We start from the raw sequence: 21,561 nt of genomic DNA on the forward strand, positions 1-21,561 counted from the left end.
ACGACTATTTACATTCTACCCACGAGGGAGCTGAGCTGTTGAGGGGCAAGTGCCCCCATCAAGGTCAGGTAGCATGCCCAAGGAAAGCTGGGATTTGATGTCAGGGTCCAGAAAGGGCACCGAGATTTGGTGGCTCTATCACAGCAGTTTCAAGCCTGAGCTCTCTACCACCTAGCTGTGCAGAGGCCCTGCCTTGTGGGGATCCAACCCCCTTGCTTCTGCATGCATCGAGTTGGGTGAGCGCAGCTCCTTCATTATTGGGTGGTGTGGCCACCCCATGGCAGACAGGACCATCTCCAGTTGGCTTGGGGTTTTCTCCTACACAACTCAGGGCACAAGCAGGACAGGTGTTAGCTCCATTTTTATTTCCTTTTTGTTTTAAACTTAGTTCTTTGAGATAATAATATCATTACAACACTTCTCCCGTCCTGCCCCACACTTTCCTCCCTGAGCTCCAGCTCTCACCTGGAGACTGTGCTCTGACAGCCAGTACTGCCCCTTCCCAGACACTGCTCCTGTCTTCCTGTAAAGGCTCTTGTGTGACTGAAGGCTGTGTCTGGGTGTGGGCACAACCCAGGCCTAAAAACAGAGGCCTATTGTCTTGTCTCAGAACCCTGGGCCTTCAGGGAAGGAAGGAGACAATGACTCTCAGCCTGTGCTCCCTGAGGTCAGGTGGCGAGTGCTTGTGAGGCCAAGGTGCTACTGGCTGAGTGCCAGGAGGCACTTCATTTAATCTTCACCTCAGCTCTGCAAGGTGAGAACCGTGATTCTCCCCATTTGAAGGGCAAAGAGGCCCACCCAGGGGAAGCCGCATCCTGTTTGCCTGTCTCCAGAACCACAGGGCTCAGAGAGCACATGACCTACCATGCCTACAAGATCAACAAAGTGGGTGCTCAAAAGCCATCCAAAAGGGAGGTGATCCCAACCCTACTAGCCTTCTATGGTCATGGAGTTTCCATATGACAAAGACTTGGCCAGGTTGGCTCAGAGGTGTCTGAACCCCTCCCATAGGTCTCTATCCTAGGCCTTCCAGAGACAGATGACTTGCATGCTGGACAAAACCACCCTGACAAGAGCAGCCATGGGCAAGTGTTTATTGATTGCAAAGGGTAGTCTACATGGATGGCTCCCACACTCCCAGCTGAGACCTGGCCTGTGTTAGGCAGCTCCGGTGCAGGTCTTCACCAGAAGGGAAAAGAGCCAGGGTTCTAGGAGGAGACTGGGGTGAGCTTGAGGGCACCCTAGAATCGAAGAAAAGTCGATCTGGTTAGTTTGTTGCTTTGGTTTGGTTTTTACTTCCTGCTTTTGGGGGGTTGCCCTATCTTTGTTCTCCATGAAGGAAGCCCTGGTGTTGGGGACCAGTCATAACCCTGAACATGCATGTGCAGAGCCTGTAACACAGTTGTAAGCCAAGGGTTTGGGTTCGAACAGTAATTTCCTCTAGCGCTCTTGGCCCAGTGGAAGGGTTTGTGCGCAGTGGCTGCGTTGTGTATGGCAGTTGTCCTCAAGCCCACGGGGGACACTAAGACATTTTATAAATGCAGACTCCTGGCTGCCTCTAGAGGACACCTGAGTTTTAAACAATTGTCTATTTAAAAACAAATGGAAACAAAACTAAGCGTAATGATAAAACTTGCTCTGGTCTAGTCCTCAAGACCGTATTCTGATCTCATTACAGCGCCAAGCAGAGTAGAAGCGTGCGACGGGCACGTAACCTTGTCGCCTGTGTTCCCCCGTCTCCTCTCACGCGCTGGCTTTACCTCACTCTGTTTTCACCCTCCTCACACTAGTTCAAATGTATGGTGCCACCAGCTATAGAGCACAACCAGTGAATTGCTGGCTACAGAGGAACCAACAGAGCCAAACGGGACATTTGGAAATAGGGGGAATATGGATTTAGATTTGGGGATTTCCCCATAACTAAATGGCTCAGGAGCTCCGTGGTCCTAATTGGAAGCTTGGAGGAAAATTGGGACTTGTAAGAGTCACAGGTTTGGCCCAGAGTGCCTCTGCAGGGTGAGGCTGAACACCTTGCCACATCAGGGCGGTCAGCAAGTCATCTGTGGGCTTTCTCATCATTAGCGTCTCTTTCTCTTTAAGGAGCCAGAGTTTCCTTCTCTTTTGTTCATTGTTGTGACCAGTGTTTGCACATAGTAGGTGCTTAATAATTGCCCACTGGCCTGCTGACCAAGATGGGCACTTCATTGACTGGCTCATGAAGAAGTTGGGGCGAAAGCAAGGGGTTATGGGGCAGGTTTCAATCGCAAATCCTGACTCTGCCACCAGTAGGCTGTGTGGCTTTGGAAAGGATCTTGCTGTCACTGAGTCTCAGTTTCCCCATCTGAAAAAGGAGATCAAAGATTCACCGCATGAGCTCAGTGTGAAGATGACAGCACAGTTGGTGCTGACATTGTTGTTAAGGCTGACGCGGGAGTGAGGTGCCTGACTCTGTTCAGCCCCTTTCCGAGCTGCAGCCAGGAATATAACGTGCTTACCAGCCATTTATCAAACACCTAGGGTGTGTCAGGCCTTGCTGACCATACTCCTGGGGGCAGCTGCACGGACAACCCAGCAATCACTCTGGTCTCCTCAAGCTGAGGTCTCTTAACCACACAGGTGTGTGTGTAATCTGAAATCTAGAGCATTGGGTGCTACCTCATACCCCAGACCTGTTCCTCATCTTTCCTGGAACAGTAAACATCTCAGCCTCAGGGCCTTTGAACTTGCTGGTCCTTTTGGTAGGACACTTTCCCCACCATCCACAGGGCTCACCATCTTGCCTTCCAGGTACCAGGAAACATCACCTTTTCAGGGAGGCCTTTCCTGCCCACCCCATCAATACCAGCATCCCACTTTCTCCTCTGAGCCTGCCTTCTTTTCCTTCCCAGCCTTTATTTGCTTGATTCTATATATTAGTTTATATAGGTGTCTCTCTTGCTAGAATGTAGGCTATCTCAGGTGGACAGTGTTTGCTGTTTCTATAGCCTGAAGCACTAGGAGCCATGCCTAGCACATATTACACCGTCAAGAAAGATTCCTGAATAAGTCAGTGAGGAAATAAAGGACAACAAGCAGGTGGGGAGGAGCACTGGCTTCTCACTTACAGGTGCCCACAGCCTGACAGAGCCAGGAGTGGTGGCATGTAGGCCACCCCCCGCCCAGACTGGTTATTTCCACACGCCTCTCACCTTGTTCACAGACAACATGGATTTCTCATATCCCAAGGCTCTCACCAACGACAGGGGGACTCCAGTTCTCACTTTGCCTGAAATAACAAATGCAGGCAGAGAGTGGTGGGTCAGTTTGGGCCTAGGTAGCAGTGGGCATGCCTGCAGTTCCTGGAGGCAAGCCTGGGATCTGGCATGTAGGACCTGCTATTTCCCTCCTTCTGCATGTGTGTCCTCTACTCTGGCATTTGCCTAACCCTATCTGGACCTCTGGCACCAGCTTGTGGTTGTCCCACAATGCACCTCACATCATCTAACACTCTTGCCTAAGAAGAGCCATGGCTCCCAACACCTGCTGCAGAAGTTTCTCTCCCTGAGATTTCCCACGCATAGAGCAAAATTAAAAAGGCAATGATGTCACTGGTACCAGCGATCACCCCTCATGCAGGTTATGATGTCACAGGTACCAGCGATCACCCCTCATGCATGGTGATGCTGTTACAGGCACCAGTCTCCCCACCTCTCACACATGGTGATGATGTCACAGGACCAGTGATCTCCACTCTTCATGCATGGTGATGATTTTACAGGGACCAGATCTCCCCACCCCTCACACATGGTGATGTCACAGGTACCAGCGATCTCCACCCCTCACAAATGGTGATGTCACAGGTACCAGTCTCCCCACCCCTCACACATGGTGATGATGTCACAGGTACCAGCGATCTCCACCCCTCACACATGGTGATGATGTCACAGGTACCAGTGATCTCCACTCTTCATGCATGGTGATGATTTTACAGGGACCAGATCTCCCCACCCCTCACACATGGTGATGTCACAGGTACCAGTCTCCCCACCCCTCACACATGGTGATGATGTCACAGGTACCAGCGATCTCCACCCCTCACACATGGTGATGATGTCACAGGTACCAGCGATCTCCACCCCTCACACATGGTGATGATGTCACAGGCACCAGTCTCCCCACCTCTCACTGCTTCCTCTCATTCTTATCTCTGAGGAAAGTACTCTTACTTTTCCCTTTCACAGCTGGAGAACCCGAGGCCCAGGAGGACCAGGCAGCTTGTTGAAGGCCAGCCAGCCAGCAAGAGTAGTTGGGCACTTGAGCTCAGTCTGCCCGTGGCCCCTTGAGTGAGCTCTAACTGTCTGTTTGCACGTGGTTCTAGCTGGTACTATGAATCTGCCAGCTCCTCCCTGCCTGCCTTAGATCTGTCATTAGTAAAGGGCCAGGCTGGGAGGAGGGATGCAGGAGGGGAGGGAGGAAGATGAGGCAGGAGGGTGAGGCAGAGGAGGAGGGAGGAGGGGGATGTGGGAAGGAGGGGTAGGAGGAGGAGGTAGGACGGGGACACAGGAGAGTCTTTTCCAGTCAGTGACTACGAAGGCTCCCTGGAGCAGGGAGAATTTGAACTACGCTTAGAAGATAGGTGGGTCTGGTAGTTTGAAAGAAAACGTCTCTTCATAGCAACAGAAACCCTAAGACAGTGGGCCATGAATAAAAGGGTCCCCAGGTGAAGGCAGGAGGTTCAGCAGCGTAGGAAAGGGCATTGAAGGCTGGGGGACTCACCGTTCTCATTGGGCAGCAATGTGTAGTTAAGGATCTTGGTCAGGGTGCTCCTCATGATTTCCGGCTGCGAGAAAGAGAAAAGCCATTACCAGGCTGCTTGTCAGGTCCTCTGGGCCATTACAGGGTTCCTTACTTGTCCCCCATGACAAGGACAGCCAGTAGGCGTGTGTCGGAGTACCAGGTCTCCTGTAGGCTAGAGCGGCCGTGGTGGGCCAGATAGACTGTGGAGAGGCCCTCCCTGCTCTGGCTGTGGCTCATTGACATTCAGGGACTTTTTTCCAGCCGGCAACACCCCGAGGGAATGCTGCTTTTGAAGAAAAGCCAGATGTCCAGATTTTCACAAACCTTACATTAAAATATTGTTTTTAAGACAAATATATCATAGAAACCAACGAAATGTCAGATGTGGTAATGGATACCTACAGTTCCAGCAATCAGAAGTTAGAGGCAGGAGGATTGTCATGAGTTTCAAGACTGGCTCCAGAGCTACATGGTGAGACTGGTCTCAACAAAACAAACAAAACAAAAACCCAAAACCCACAACTAACAAAATAAAGCAAATGAAAATTGAAACCAAACAGCAAAAGCACCACCTATAACAACAACCAAACTCAAAATAATGCAAAACAAAACAAACCCCAAAGATGAAGATAAGACTCAGCCCAAATGAGCTCTCTTCAGGCTAGGGACCTGAGAAGCTGAGGACCAGAGGGAAGGGGCAGCCCAGGGTCAGTAAAAGGACATTATTTATAACAGAGAGCAGGCTTAGATCTGTACGTGATCGGTGTTCTCAGTTATGTCTGTAGACAGTGCTCAGTAAAACGGGGAGCCTACAGACCAAACTTGCGAGGGAAGTAAGGAAACCCCCAGCCCATCCTGGGGTCCCTGTGATATCTTCTTAAAGCAAATCCTGGGTGGATTGTCTCATTTTAGAATGGTCCATTCTGGCCCCGTGCCCTTAGAGATAATCTGTTAATACTTACATTGAACAGTTTAATATCTGAGATCATCAGTTTGATGCGATCAATACTGTAACAGAGATACTTGTGAGAGTGGTCTCTTGGTGTCTTAGTTAATAACTTTGTTTACTGAGGACCTGTTGTGTGCCAGGCACAGGCAGGCTCTCATAGGACAATGGTTAATCAGGAAAGGTACTTGCTTCACGGTGCCACAGTCTAAACAGGGTGGGAAATGGCCCAAAAGACAGGAAATCACCCGGGAATGAAGGAGGATTGGTGAACTAATTAGTTCAAGTCTTTTCTAGAGGGGCCGCTAATTCCCATTCAACTACTCATGTAGAAATAATTCCAGTTTGGGTGATGGAGTAGTTTGATATCTATCTATCTATCTATCTATCTATCTATCTATCTATCTATCTATCTATCTATCTATCTATCTTTCTATCTATCATCTGTCACCTATTTATCTACCTTCTATCTATCTGTCTGTCTGTCTGTCATCTGCCATTTTCTACCTAGCTATCATCTTACTCTGTATGGACTAAATAAAGTGCTCTTCTGAGCCTAAATTTATCACTGGAGCCTCCAGTTGGAGTACCTGAATTTAGTTTGGGACAGAAGGTGGTAGACCTTTCAGGGCTGGCAGGGGCACAGATGTCCTTCTGTGCTGGGCCCCAAGTTTAGTATCTGGGGCTGTTACTGTTTCTGTCTTGAAAAGTTTCAGAATGGGCCGTTTTAAGCCTGGGTGGGGCATGGCAGGCCAGCCCTGTGGTGGGGCTGGCTTACTCTGTGGCTCCTGTGAAGCCCCTTCATTTTCTATTTGGAATTAGCTCTTAAGGCAGATCAGGCCTGGCAAGGCAGCCTTCTGGCATCAGCCATCTCTGGTGCCCCCTACTGGCGGTTTAGAGAAACCCACTGCTCTGGTCCAGCACTCAGCAGCACCTCACACAGATTCACACATTTACCTGACGTTATTGAAGTTGAGCATAAACCGGTCACCTTCCATGTAAAACTGAGCTTCATAATTGGTCTCCTGCAACAAGAGAACCCATCCCTCAGTTTTTGAAGAGAATTTATCTTGAGGGAGGGTTATACAGGAAAGATGGAGGTCAAGGAAATCTGATTTGACTCTTGGCTACTGACTCTGTGACCTTAGGATATAGTTTAGCCTCTATGAGTCCCACTTTGCATGCCCTTGTCCCTGTTTGACAGGTGACCCTTCAAGCCTAGGATGACAATTCCAACACAGTCAATCTGCACTGGCTGCTCACTGTGTGTCAGACAGTTCAAACGCTTTCTTCAATAAGCCCACCACCCCTCGAGGGAGCCCGTCAGTTCTCTAGTGTCCCTGGGAGGAGACCAAGGGGCAGAGGGGGTCAGTGGCTCTGGGAAGCCCTAAGCACCGTTAATATGATCACAAAGCTCAGTGGCTAAGTCAGGCTTGACCCACGGAGCTCAAGCCTTGCATCGGCTTGATCCCCAGGGCCAATCACTAGGCTCTGTTATAGCGGAGCCCAGGTAACCAATTCTTTCTGCTGTGCTTCCCATTGACCATGGAGGGGGTCATCAGGGAGTGAGGTTGGCCTGAGAAGTGGGTTACCACACTGTCTTTCACTGCAAGGCCAGGAAGTCAAGATGAACTCTCTGGGAGGTACCAACACACCTATAGTCTGTAAAAGGCACCCCTGATTGTGTGGTATAGAACTGCACATAGAGAACCCCCACTATGAGGAGTCAACATATAGAACCCCCACTATGAGGAGTCAACTCCTCCTCCTCACAACTGGTACTGCTCGTCCCCTCTGGGTAAGCCTGGGTGGCGGCACTCATGAGCCTGCCTTTCTCCAGTCTTTGCTGCCCTCTGGAGTACATGTGGTTGCCGTCCTACTCTGACCCACCTCTTCCTTCCAGGAGGGGCTCTGCCTTCAGAGGCTGCATGTTGCCTGTTCTCTGGAAAATGCTCCTAGCTGGAATGTAGCTGCCTTAATGGGAGTTATAGCCCTCTCCCTGGGGCTGCTGAGCCCCCAAAGTTCTTGACTCTTGGTTCTCAATGGAAAGGAAGACCTCCCCAGGCTTTTTTTCTGTGCTACAGACACTTGAACTCACAATGCCGAGGGAGAAGAAGGGCCGGACATCTGTATTGGTTGGGAAAACTTCCAGGATGATATTTTGGGCTGCTGTGGCACCGTCCTCACTCAGCACGACCTGGGGACCGCTATAAGTGGCAATCTTCACCATCTGGGTGGACTCCAGCCTGTTTGCTGCCTAGAAAGACATCAGACCCACACGCCTGGCTACAGTGCACAGGCCCTTATGGCCCCCTCTGGTGTTTCCCTGTGCTCCATCTCTGCCCTCTCCAATGCCCTGTGTGGGTGTTCTCTGGTTTCTCAGCCTGGAACAGGGCCTTAGAGTTGCTCTCACCACCCAGCGCCGGTCCATCCAGGTAATCATCAGATTTAAGATTCTCTGCTAGATTGAAGGAAGTCTCTGGGCTTCCAGGAGGCCTGGTCCCCATAGTGGAAAACAAGAGAGCAGCCCACATCTCTTCTCCACTGCAGAGACCCAAGGACAGTGGCAGCAAGCACCCAGCCAGCTACAGATGAGAAACAGACCCACCTCTGCATTGATCTCCTTGATGTCTTCCTGTAGCTGGCGGGCTATCTCAGGAATCTGGAGAAAAGGGAGGAGATGTGAGTCAGTTGCATCAATCATGATGCAGTAAGAGGACCAGAGTATGTGTTGGTACCCAGGCTCAGGAGAAACGAGGGTCTTGATCAGTTAGTGACCACTGGGGTGCAGGCACCATTCTGGGTTCCTCAGGATCCTGAATGTTCTTGAGCCCCCTGAGGATATCTGGAGGAGGAAATAGGCATACCCAGTCCCGTAAGGCAGAACCAGGGCCCAAGCTGGGTGTTAAGGGGTGCTTTTGGCTCTAGCATCGAATGTCAGAAACAGGGTCTCTCTGAAGGGAGGACAGAGTTGATCATTATTGGGAGTTTCCACCTCAGGCTCCTTTCAGTGGGCTGATGATGCAGAGGTGAGTTATTCCTGTTCGCAGCGGGGCTTACCACAAATCTAAGCAGGATCACGAGCTCCTCCTTGGGGACCAGGGCGTTCACAACGGCATTCACCAGGTCCTGCCTCAGGAGCAGGCTGAAAGGGGCCCCGTCTGGGGTGGTCTCCATCAGGGAAGTCACAGAGCTGTTGAACCAGTTGGTCACCCTTGCCTGTGAGTCCAGCAGCTTGGCCTGAGGAGACACAGGACAGGTCGCGGTTTGAGGGCTTTGATTCTGCCTTGTATCCCACAACTACCTGGAAGGAAAGGACTGTGCTGGGGGGAGGGGAGTTGGCTCCCAGAAGTCTCACGATGGAAGCCTTATCCCAGTGTAGCAGGATTGAGAGACGCACACGTCCTTCAAGAGGTGACTGGGCCTTGATCACTGGTCAGTGCTGGTACAGGAGTGGCCTAGTGACTGCAGGTGGGAGTGGGCCACTGGAAGGTAAGCTCAACCCCTGGCTGCCCTTGCAGTCACCCTCCCTCACTCTCTGTCTTCCACCATGGGCTGATTCAACATGGAGGCCCTCACCAGAAGATGCACCATGCTCTTGGATATCCTAACTACCAGGACCATGAGCCCAGCAAACTTCTATTTCTTATAAACCATTCAGGTGCTGTGTCCAGGCAACACAAAGTAGACTAACACAGATGCCGTTCTGTCTGCTCCCCAGCTTCGCCCTTGTGTTGGGAAGCTTAGATTGATGAAAGCAATGCCTGTCAGGTATCTGGCAGCCTCCACTCCTGAGTCCCTTACCTCTACTCTCCCTTCATCCCTCCCTCAGTTTCTTTCTCCATCCTTCTCTCTGTCCTTCTGCCTCATGTTTATAGAGATGGCATCTTCCTATGCTGCCCAGGCTGGCCCTTAATGCCTCAGCTGCAATGATCCTCTGTGGGCTCCCTCTTCAGAGTGCCTAGGATGGTGGATGCATGCTACCTGTGCCTAGCTTGTAACTGAAATGCTTGCTTTTCACTTGGGTTTCAACCTCTCAAACCCTCTAGAGGAAGAGAGGATCCAGACTGCAACAGAACAGAAGCAACTGTCCCATGCTGTGGTTTCCGAGGGACTCCTGAGAACAGGTCTGGGACTCACACCACCCACAGGGTGTGTGCAGTGCGGTATTTTACAGAGGTCCACTGTTATCGAGTGCCTCCTGTCTGGGAAGCCAGTATGTTTCATCTAATTGTCTCCTAGTATTAAAAGATATATTTTACAGTCAAGGAAACTGAGGCTCAGAGAGGTGAAGAAATCTGCCTAGAGCTACACAGCCAGGGAGTCATGGATCCAGGAATGGTAAGGCTATATGCTCCTCGAGGGTGCCTCTGTCCTGAGGCCATGCTGCAATGCCGTTGGAAGTCTGGGGTTTGGCAGGAGCTTGCCTGAAAGCCAGGGAACCATACACACATAGACAAAGGCTGAGGTCAGGACCTTTGGGTGGTGGGACATGAAGTTCTACTTGTTACCTTTCACAGAGTTCTTCGGGTCTGACTTTATCAGCTGCTGCCCTGATGCTGTGTAGGTATTAGGCCCTGGGTGGTCATAGAGGCGCAGCTGTTCCTCATTGTCCCCACTTGGCTCTGAGGTCTGTACACTCACCTTCAGGTTGAGCATGATATTACTGTCCTGGATAGCAGGAGACAGAAGGTCAAACGTCAGGGCTCCAGGGCTGAGGCCAACGGGTGCTTCTCAAGGCAAGAAGAAAGCTTGTGAGGATAGAGGGTGGGGTCGGGTGGGGTGGTTTTCTACAGCCCCAGCTTAGAAACTGCTAAGAGTCAGGGAAAAGGATGCTGTTGGTGGTAACTATGGCAATGATTATAGGGACCATTCAGAACACCAGCACAGAGATAGACTTTTATGTGTATAACTGGAACCCATCCAGTCCTATGCCAAACCTGAAAGGCTGTTTATAACCTGTGCCTCCCTCACCTCACTGCAACCCACTCTGGGCGCTGAATACAGATGTGCTCCTACAAGTTCAACCATCACCTGTGTTTGCCTTGGTTTTCCCCACTTGGTGAACAGGGATGGAGATATCCCATCTTCTCAGCTGTTGGGTGGAGATGGCAATGCATGGCCTGTTCCTGCCCTCTTCCAGCCCCTGTCACTGATCTCTCTCTCCTCGAGTCTCACACATACTAGGTAAGCCATGGCCATAACAACCCACCTCTAATTGGAGCAGGGGGAATTAGGCTCCAGTCTTCTGTACCACAAATCTCCTCTGTGAGCTCGGAGGAGATTTTCACACACATGCATTCAGGCAATTGAGTGCACCGAGGAAGTGAGACAGAAATGCCCAGCCCTGGATTTAGCCCTCAGATGCATTAGGCCCTTTCCTTTGTTCCCTTCGTCTCACTCAGGCTACCCTGTGACATGCCTCTTTGGATCCTAAATCAGCACATGATAGGGTTTTCTTCCACCTTGTTGATTACCATCCTGAGGGGATTGAGAAGGACCAATTTCCAAGGTTAAGGGTAGAAGCCCATAACATCTCCTCTTTGCTACTTTCAGGAAGGGAGAAATCACATCTGTTCTGGGTACATAGCTCACTTCTGTCCCTGTTCCTTCCTCTCAGTAGCACACAGTAATCAGTCTACCACTCATCCATCCATCCGTCATTCATCATCCATCCATCCACCCATCATCCATCATCCATCCATCCACCCATCATCCATCATCCATCCATCCATCATCCATCCATCCATCCATCCATCATCCATCCATCCATCCATCCATCCATCCATCATCCATCCATCCATCCATCATCCATCCATCCATCCATCATCCATCATCCATCCATCCATCCATCATCCATCCATCATCCATCCATCCATCCATCCATCATCCACCCATCATCCATCATCCATCCATCCGTCCATCCATCCACCCATCCATCCATCATCCATCCATGCATCCATGCATCCATCCATCATCCATCCATCCATCGTCCATCCATCCATCATCTGACATGCATTGATTTTTAAGCAACTCTGTGTTAGGCAGTGTATTCTATATGTTCAGAACTTTCCTATAATCTTTAAATGGTGACTATAATCCATTGAGGTTGGGAGGTAGAAAACCTTATTTTACAAATTAGGAAACTGAGAAAAAAAGGGTAAAGTGACTTTCCCCAAATCAAGGAACAAGTCAGAATCAGAGCTGGGCTTTAACTTGGCTCTACCTGAGTATCTGCTCACATAGAGCAGTGGTTCTCAGCCTTTGGGGGCTGTATATCAGATATCCTGAATATCAGACATCTGCATTACAATTCACAACACTAGCAAAATTAGTTATGAAGTAGCAATGAAATAATTTTATAGTGGGGGGTCACCATAGCATGAGAAACTGCATTAAAGGGTTTCAGCCTTAGGAAGGTTGAGAACCACTGTCTTAGATAGAGCCTCGCACATATAAGATGACCATGAAGTTGAAGCGGCAGCATCTGGACAAGGCTTAGCAAGTGCTGTGCACTGGTGCTGGGCCCAAGGCACTGATCGGACACAAGGGGGTGGCCTCTCCTGGGTAAAGGTGGGGCCTGAAGAACAAGCCCACAGATAAAGGAAAGACAGCAGAACCCTTACCTGTTGCCAGCTTCAGGAAGTCACTGTACATGTCATCGAAGGCTTGCTGGATCACAGGGCACAGCTGCAACAGCACAAATGCAGGGCCATCAGTGAAGACTCGGTCCCATGCCCACAGTGTCCCGGGCCTGGTCTCCCCCAGCCCGGGTCTCACTGCAGTGCCCCAGATAGTCAAATATTCATCTGTGGAGTTGAGGACGCACAGATTTGCCCACCTCTGTCCCCCATTGCTGTTCAGAGTCCATGACTGTTCTAAGGGCCACTCAGGGCCTTTCTGCAATAGTTTGCCTTTTGCCTTGTGTCCAGATTGTGCCTGGCCTGCCAGCTCCCCTCTCCAGGACACCCATGACTACTCAAAGGAGCCCATGCTTCCTTAGAGGAAGCCAAGAATTCACTTGTTCATTCCATAAGAACTCACAGAGTTCCTCCCACCTCAGACTCTAGAGCAGAGGCCAGCTGGGCCGCCCCATCAGATGGAAGCAGTTTCTGTACCTTGGTGAGTTTCCAGCCCCAGACACATTGCTGTGCCACCAGGGAATTCTCTGCCTAAGAGGGATAGCACCTCTCAACAGGAAATAATTTTGGTCTCTGGCAAGACACTGGGAAACATTTTTTAATGTGTCAGATGAGCCATACTGACATCTAGTGGACACAGGTCAAGGATGCTACTACATACCCCTCTCAGCCCAGCCCCAAAGTGTCAAAGTATAGGTAGCTCCTAGAGTCAGCAGTGTGGCTTTAGTTGTTCTGCTGAAGGGTGCATGTGTGTGAACATTTGCCTTGCTATCTTTAGGATCCGCGGACCTTTTGGTACTTAGCTGCTCTAATGGAAGGACCATCTCACTGGCTCCCCCTTCAGTAATCCTGTGTGATAGTGTATTTTGGTACTTAGCTGCTCTAATGGAAGGGCCATCTCACTGGCTCCCCTCAGTAATCCTGTGTGGTGTATTATTTTGAGAAATGCTAACTTGTGAACGATGGTCCCCTGCTTCCATCAGCTTTCCTAACCCATGGCCCAGAGAGGAGGAGGAAGGACAGACAAGCCGAGCGACATCTGATTCGGGGGTTAGAATTCTAATACTAGTGAGCAATTGGCTTGAGCTGGAAACCACATATGTCTGCTTAGTCTCCTATTTCCTAACTCTCTTTCTCCAACCTCCCCTCTTCCAAGAAGAACCAGGATTGTTTCCTCCCTCCCTCCCTTCCCCCTTCCTTCATCCCTTCTCCCTCCCTTCTTCCCTTCCCCCTCCCTCCTTCCACTCCCTCTACCTTCTTCCCTCCCTCCTTCCTTCCTTTTCTCCTTTCCTTCCTTCCCCTCTGAGGACCATTCCCAGGTCTCACACATGCTCAGTAAGTGCTCTACCACTGAGCCACATCTCCAGGCCTTTTGGCTTACTTTTAGTTTTGAGGAAGGATCTTGTCAAGCTGCCCAGACTGGCCTTGAACTTTCTCTATAGCACAGGCAAACATTGAACTTCTATCCTTTCCTAGACTCCTGAGAAGCTGAGGTTACCAGCCTATTCCAGACTGGTTAATACTCTTTTTCAACGAACTCTATAAAATATAGGATCCAGGGGCCTGGAGAGATGGCTCAACAGTTAAGAGTGTGTATTAAGAGGACCCAAGTTTGACTCACAGCACCCACCCCAGGCATTCAAACCTGCTTGAAGTTCCAGCTTCAGGGATCAGATACTCCTGGCCTCAGTGGGCTCCCATGTATGCAGAATATGCTCCTTCTCCCATACACACTTATACACGTGATATTAAGAATAAACTGGATCTTTGCAGTAAAATAAAATCTCACTTATGATTTCTTCTCTTTTCTTTTTTTGTGGTGCTGGGCCTCGTGCATGCTAAGCAAGTGCTTTATCACCAAGGTACATTCTTAGCCCTTAGGGTTTTTTTTAATAATTTGATTGTTTTTCTTTTTTCTCTGTAATATTTAGACATGTAGTCTACTAATAACAGATCCAGTAGACTGTTTCCCATCATAGAAACGGGTTGAAGCTTTACCAAGAATGAATTTAAAAAAATTAAAGCACAATTCAGTATTATACAATAGACTGTGATTAGCAGAAGCAAATGCCACACTTCTTTCTTGAAGATGACTTGGTAGGATTTGATACAATTTTGAACAATTTGGAGGGAAACTGATACTCTATTGTTTTAAAATAAAACCCCATCATACATATGAAATGTTGTTTTAAATATCACTGTTGTTTTAAAGTAATCTTAATACAACCATTTCATTAAAAATATCTTTTGATACATAGTTAAATATGATCCAACTATTATAACAATTATAAGTGCTAGATGAGGACCACGGAACGTCAGGTACAGTCACATAGAAATATGAGTGCCTGCGGGTAGAGCCGGAGATGTACAAATGGTCAAACAGCTGCTCGATTGGACTAGACACATTACGAATATTTTCTTCCCAGCTTGTGCTAGTTATTATGCCATCGTTTTCATTTAAACATTGCCATGGTACCAGCGAGACAAATGGCATCTTGTAGGCTTATGGTTAAGAAATGACAGCTGTTTTTGACAAGGAGCTCTATGCCCTCTGGGTAACTACTGAAGTGAATACATCTTGAATTTACAATGGAAATCACAGGTAATTAGGAATGGATCCACGTACGGCATGTTAGTTCACCTGTGGCATATTGCAGGTACCTCCTGTTGTAGAAGACTTGCCTAGCAGGCATGAAGCCCTGGGTTCTATCCCCAGCACCACACACACACACACACACACACACACACAGAGAGAGAGAGAGAGAGAGAGAGAGAGAGAGAGAGAGAGAGAGAGAGAGAGAGCCCGAGTTTACTGGCACAAATGAAATAGATGCAGTTGATCTGGTGGGCTGAACTGCCTACAAAGCACGTCTGGACGGCTGAGCAGGGGCATGCCACAGCTCGCTCATGACAGTATTCCAGCACAAAATGCTGGATGTTCAGGGATTTCCAGCTTAGGTTTTAAAGGTAAGGTATATAGACTTGCATAAAAACACACTAAAATAAACTTGATAAAGTGGAAAGGCCACCCCTCCCTGGGTGTTTTGCTCAGCATCCACTGTTGTCTACTGCTCTTGAGGTTGCTCTTGCCTACTGTCTGTTTGGTGTGGTCCCTCACAGAAGCTTGCTACTACTGTGCGCCTTCTTCCAGTTCTGCCCCATGACACCCCTTTACTCAAGTCAGCCTGGAGGCAGGATTTACAGCCAGGAAGTCAGCAAAAGCTCCACGTAGTTTCCACCCTTAACCCTCGTAGAGACAAGTGTTAAAAGCTTAGTCAGCACGCCACTGATTAAAGCTTCCTGGCTTTTTGGCTGTTCTGTTGCATTGACCTCAATGATCTCACTGACTCAGTGATTCAGTTCATTGACTCTGCGGTTTATTGCTCCTTTGCTTTAGGAATTATTCAGTCCCAGAAGCATCCCACCCAAGGAGACCAGACTCAGTTGGCACCAGCCTGCAGTCACACCTTAGCCCTACAGAGGATGCCATCTCCATAGGCCAGAAGTCTGGATTTACTCACGTGGTTTTTCACCATCTGAGGTAGGGCTGGCACCAGGAGATTCATGACATTATTTGCCAAGGAGTTGACCATGAAGGAGAGCCTTTGGCAAAGCAGAGTGGGAGATTAGGAAGCTTTATAAGAGAGAGAGTTGACCCTGCTTTATAGAGTGATATGGAATCCTAGGAGGAAGGAGCTGGCTCAAGTTTACCCGGGGTATTAGCCAAAGCTGAAGAAGAGGCTGAGCTGAGGGCAGACATCGACCTGGGTATTGTCTTTACAGATCTGGGTTGACATTAGGATGCTGGGAGCTGACGGGTCCCCTGAGAGGTGACATGCACTTGTATGAGTAGGTCACTCTTGCTGCCTGGAAAGTGTCATTAGCAGCATTTTCCAGACCAGAAAAGGTAACCATCTGAAGGTGGTTTGCCCAACATCACCCAGTCAAGGAAGAAGATAAACTTGCTTTGGGCTCACCTAGGTCTCCCTGGGTGATCTGGGAACCCTAAATGGAGGCTCTGCTCTGTCAGCAGGTGTTTGCCCCATGCCCACCCCACACACCCCTCCCCCATCCCTACCCCCCCTGCTACCCACACCCCACACCCACCCTCCCATCCTGGTGTCATGCCACCATTGCTGCTTTCATCTTTGCCATCCAGAGCTGCTCTGGCATCCTGGAGTCTTAGATCTAGAGTCAGGAGGGACCTGTGTCCGTTCCTTCAGTGTTGTCCATGGGCAAGGCCACGGTTTGCTTCTTCCGCGGGCATGATGGAGCCCGGCACTCACTTGTTCAGCAGGCTGAGGCGCAGGGTGTTCTCACTGCTAGAGCAGTCACTAAGGTTCAGGCGGGCAGGGCCGCTCTTGCTTTTCTCCACCCGGATGAGGGCTTGGATCTCGGTGTTCATTTGGAACTGCACCAGGGTCTTGATCAGTGGCCTATGCGGACAACATCAGTGAGAGTGAGTGCCGTTCAAGCCCACGCGGGAGCCGCAGATGGGTGTCTGTCCCTCACTGTCTGTTTTGGCTGGTTCCCCTCATCCCTTCAACATCTGGAGTCCTCTCCTGATCTCACCCATTACAGATGCCATGGGATTCCAAGTCACACACCGCGCCCCACTTGGATGTCCTTTGAGTTCCTCACGATAGCAGGGCAGTAGTAGATTTCACATCGTCCCCTGGCCAGCCACTCTCAAACTTTGTCCTCTTGGTTGCTGGCCGCTCCTCCCGGATTGACCTGGGAGCAGATCCTGGAGCAATCCTTGATCTCTCTCTCTCTCCATATTTAACTCACCAGGAATCCCTGCTGTTTCTGCCTGCTCCCAATACATAGCTAGAATCTGATCACTCCTTTGTTCACCTGACCTCAGCCATCACTATCTCCTCTAGAGTTGTTGAAGGACCTTCTATGGTGCATTCCTGCCTCCCCTCTTCCCACACTGTCCCCCCATAGCTCTTCCTTGGCTCAGACCTTCTGTTGCTCATGACCCTCATACTCCATGAAAGCCAAGTTCTCGTCTTGGGCTTGCATCATCAGGCTCCAACAGCTTGCTGATCTCAACTCTACCCCACTCCTACCCCTGCCATTTTTGAGCAAGGCAAGTAACACTCAGGCCCTTTGCACTTGTTCTTACTTTTGGGTTCATTTCTAGATATCTGCATGGAGGGAGGAGGGAGGAGGGAGGAGAGCAAGATGAAGCTGTTAGGTTAGCTGTATCAGATTCAGGGGACACTCACGTGTTGAGTCCAGCCACCATGTCCAGGGGGATTCTGACTACCAGTTCCTGGTCATAGGTGGAAGGCTGCACGACCAACTGGAGGATGTTAGCAGAGGTGACCCTCATCCTGGACAGGGAGGGGGGAGATGGAGTCACGTTCAGGTTCAGATGAGTGTGTCCCCCACCTGAACCTCTTCCCATCTTCTTTCCTGACTTCCGCGCATCTGACCAGACCCCAAGCCCAGTCTACTAACCTTCTCCATCATGGTCCTACCTCTGTCTCTCCCCTACACCCTTGCTTACCTCTTTGCAGATTCTTTGGTTTTTAGCCTCAGTCTGTTGGGCTGGCCGGGAGCCCCTCTATGACCCTACCCTACTGGCCTGTCACTCTTTACTGTGGGGGTTTGAAATGCAATCATTCTGAGTGATTCTTGCCCCTACATGCTTTTGCCCTACTGGTCCCTTTGCCTGGAATGCTAGTTTCTTGGTGTCTCTGGCTTAGCCATGACCTCCACTGAGAAGCATTGCCTGGTCCTGACACTGTACCACTTGGGGCTACCTTCCTATGTGACTGCCTTTTAAGGTACCAGTGACACTGCCTTATGGGCACTATTAGCTATTCTAGGACTTTTCAAAAGAGGGGCTTAGTCTGGTCAGTCTCCACCAGGTTTGTTGACTGAAAGCTGAGCAATTAGCATACTCGGGCAGAGGTGTGGGGAAGAGACAGCTCCCAACCCTGTCCAGCACTGCTCACCAGATGACGTATCTCAGAATAGAGCGCATCAGGCCGTCCAGAATGGGGATGCCCCCAGACCCCTCCTGCATGGCACTGAGCAGCGGCAACTCATGGAGGATGGCAGTGGCATCATGGTTCTTCAGTGCCTGGGTCAGGTCTGCAGATAGACCCAGGAATTAGAGGTCATGAGGAGGCTGAGGATGGCCATCACTCAGGACTCCTTGGACCTGGCATCAGGTGAGACTGGTGGTCTTGAGCCAGTGGGAACCCTCACACTCAGAATGTTGCCAGTCACTGCTGGGGTGCAGGACCTGTGTCCTCCCTCTCCCTAGTCAGGCCAAATATTTTTTGAGCTAAGAAGTCAATTGGGGACAATTTTGTGGCCAAATCACACTTCTGGCTCCCTCACTGTCCCGTTGTCCAGAGCACCTTAGGTGCTGAGCAGAGCAAGCAAGAAATGGGAGCGAGGGCCTTGGGGCTGGTGCCTGTTGGCTTTTCACCAGTGGGCAGAGCCCATTCTGTAGACAGTGATCCAGGGCCCTCGGGCCATTCCTACCAAGCATTTGCCTATTCTGTGCTAATGGGACTGGATCCATTAGCATTTTTCTTTGCCTGGTGTCAGTCTTTAATCCTATCAGCATAGGTGCTCAGGAGTCCTGAGAGCCTCCAGCAAGCTTCCAGGGGTCACACAGAGTTGGTTCTCTGGAGAGATATAACAGCTTCTCTTTCCAGGGAAGTCATTCAAAGGACATCCTCAACTGAGGGCAGGGAAGTGCTCTGCAGCTTCTATCTGCCAGCATCAGGCCAGTGCTGGCCTAGAACAACACTGCTAGCTTCCCTCCATCCAACAGGCCCTCATCACACCCAGGCCCAGGAGACCTTGGGAGGGGTCTCTGAGTGTGAGTGTGTTCTGTCCTTGGGTGCTACCTCATTGCTGGGTGCCCCTTAGAGTTAGTTCTCTTTGTCCCTCCTAGTCAAGTCCTCCTTCCTTTGATGTCCCAATATAGTCTTTTACATTAAACACTCCCCCCAAGGTTTATGGTGTGACTTTTATCTTCTTATGGAGTTAACGGATGCAGTTGCCTAGTGACTTCTGACCCTCAGTGGTCACTTGCTTAGATGGGCCACTGATTCTCCTGCAGGGGTTCTGCAGGAATCTCCTTCCAGACTGCACTGGTCATAACTCCTTGGCTGCACACTTATACCATGGTTGCTCACCCCAAGCTTCCTATAGCTCAAATGCCACATGTTTGGGAGTCACAGTTTGGGCTTCAGGTCATCTGCTTTCCCCAGCCTTTGGCACAGTGCTTGTCCACCAGGTAATTGCCACATTGTCATAGAAGACATGTGTCCATATCTGGGTGGAAGGAGCTTCCAAGTGTCTCCTAGCACACAGGACTATGCCCCATGCCAGAGAGGATCTGGGATGAAAGCTGTGACCCTGCTTGGTTCCTACGGTGTTGGAGGTTCTGGTTGGCACAGGGAGAAAGACCTTTTCATGTGCTTACGGAGAGTGAGGCTAGGTCCAGGGTGATGGACCTGTGTGTGGGACTGAGGCCACCAGACTCTGTCCAGGCCTCTGCTTTGGGGACCAGGAATATGCTGGGTGTTAACTTGTTGATAGGAGTCCAGGCAAGGACAGTACTGGGGTGCATCCCTGCATACAGAGACCATATACTACTCATAAGGCTCCCAGACCCCTGGAGTAGTGGCTTTTGGAATAATATCATTTGAGGACATCTTGGCATTGTGTGATCTTGAGATCATAATATTCCAGACCTTCATACCTCAGCCACTACTCTGTCTCACTCAAGTCTTGGGCTCCACCATGCCTGATAGACCCCTTTGACAAAAACTCCCCTGCTTTTTGGAGGGCTGTTCCATCTGTCCCTTGCTTTATGGTGATGAGGCTTGGGGGAGGAGGGTCATGACTTACATTTCTCGATGATTTCTGGGCCGAGGTTTAGCACTGCAGGGGGACCAAGGTTAGCTTGGACCAGTGTGGCTCCCAGCAAACCACAGAGGAGGGTAACAATCCACGGGCCAGACATTTTCCTGGGTGTTGATGAGAAGTAGGTAGCAGGTAGCAGGGCCTAGAGTAAGCACAAAGGGTCCTACTAGCTGGACAGAGGAGCCCATGCCTGGGGCACAGTGTCCAGAAGAAGCATTCAGGGAAGCTGGCTAAGAGTCAAGGCTTAGTTGTGCTTCTTTGAATAATTAAGGCACAACTACCTCTGAGCCTCAGGGTTCTGTAGTAGTAGGAGGCCACTTGTTCTTCCTGGCCACCCGGCTAGCTTAGACCCAAAATAATCACACAGAAACCATATTATTTAAGTCACCACTTGGCCCATTAGCTCTAGCTTCTGTTGGGCGTCAATCTGTAGTAAGGAGAGAGGCCGCTTGGTCATTCTGGGCTGCTCAGCCTTAAAATAACCATACAGAAACTATATTATTTAAGTCACTGTTTGACCCATTAGCTCTAACTTCTTATTGGCTAACTTTTGCTTCTTAATTTAATCCTCATTAATCTGTATCGCCACGTGGCAGTGGCTTACCAGCAAAATTTCGCATGCCTGACTCCAGCAGCTCCATGGCGCCTCCCTGACTCCACCTCTTTTCTCATAGCATTTTGTTTAGTTTTCCTTGCCTAGCTCTGTTCTCCTATAGCTCTGCTATAGGCCCAAAGCAGTTTCTTTATTAACCAGTTGTAATCACAGCATATAGAGGGGAATCCCACATCAGGGTTCTCCTCTGCTAAGTGGACAGGATGAAACTTCTCTTCATAGTCTCTGTGGTTAACAGTTAGTATCTAGAGATTGTTCAGTGTGGTGTTTCCCCACGGGAAGAACTTGGGGGACATTCACAGTTTTCAGTGACTACAGCTACTGGCATCAGAGGAAACCACGCCAAGATCACAGCCAGAGGGTAGAACTGACAACCTACATTGATTGACCAGGCAGACCACACCCTCAAACCATGCCTTTGTCTTCCCAATATTTTGCCCTTTTCTCCTTCCCACTGCTCAGATTTCTGATCAGACGGGTTCTGAACCCAAGACCTGTAGTGCCACCTCTCATGGGAGACACTGTCTCTGGCAAATCCCAGCCTGCATCCACCCACCACATGGTCCTCAGTCCCTGCCCTCTTCATGAACCCAGCACGTGGTCCTCAGCTCCTGCCCTCTTCATGGACCCAGCACGTGGTCCTCAGCCCCTGCCTTCTTCATGGATGCTTTTTGCCCCTTTCT

General features: G+C 49.9%; 1 protein-coding gene across 1 annotated transcript; it reads right to left on the minus strand.

Annotated features, from left to right (window-relative positions):
• Positions 1 to 1,208: 1,208 nt before the first annotated feature.
• On the minus strand, positions 1,209 to 20,365 carry Bpifb1 (BPI fold containing family B member 1). The gene is made up of 15 exons (XM_038331865.1): positions 20,251 to 20,365; positions 18,333 to 18,471; positions 17,598 to 17,705; positions 16,650 to 16,799; positions 15,885 to 15,966; positions 12,349 to 12,412; positions 10,367 to 10,452; positions 8,783 to 8,962; positions 8,331 to 8,384; positions 7,821 to 7,979; positions 6,680 to 6,747; positions 5,739 to 5,784; positions 4,756 to 4,819; positions 3,189 to 3,265; positions 1,209 to 1,241 (listed from the first exon to the last, which is right to left on the minus strand). Exons 1-15 carry the CDS (start codon positions 20,363 to 20,365, stop codon positions 1,209 to 1,211), a joined length of 1,425 nt encoding a protein of 474 aa, XP_038187793.1.
• Between the last annotated feature and the right edge of the window lie 1,196 nt (positions 20,366 to 21,561).

Source organism: Arvicola amphibius, chromosome 5, assembly GCF_903992535.2.
Source record: "Arvicola amphibius chromosome 5, mArvAmp1.2, whole genome shotgun sequence".
Taxonomy (NCBI): Eukaryota; Metazoa; Chordata; class Mammalia; order Rodentia; family Cricetidae; genus Arvicola; species Arvicola amphibius.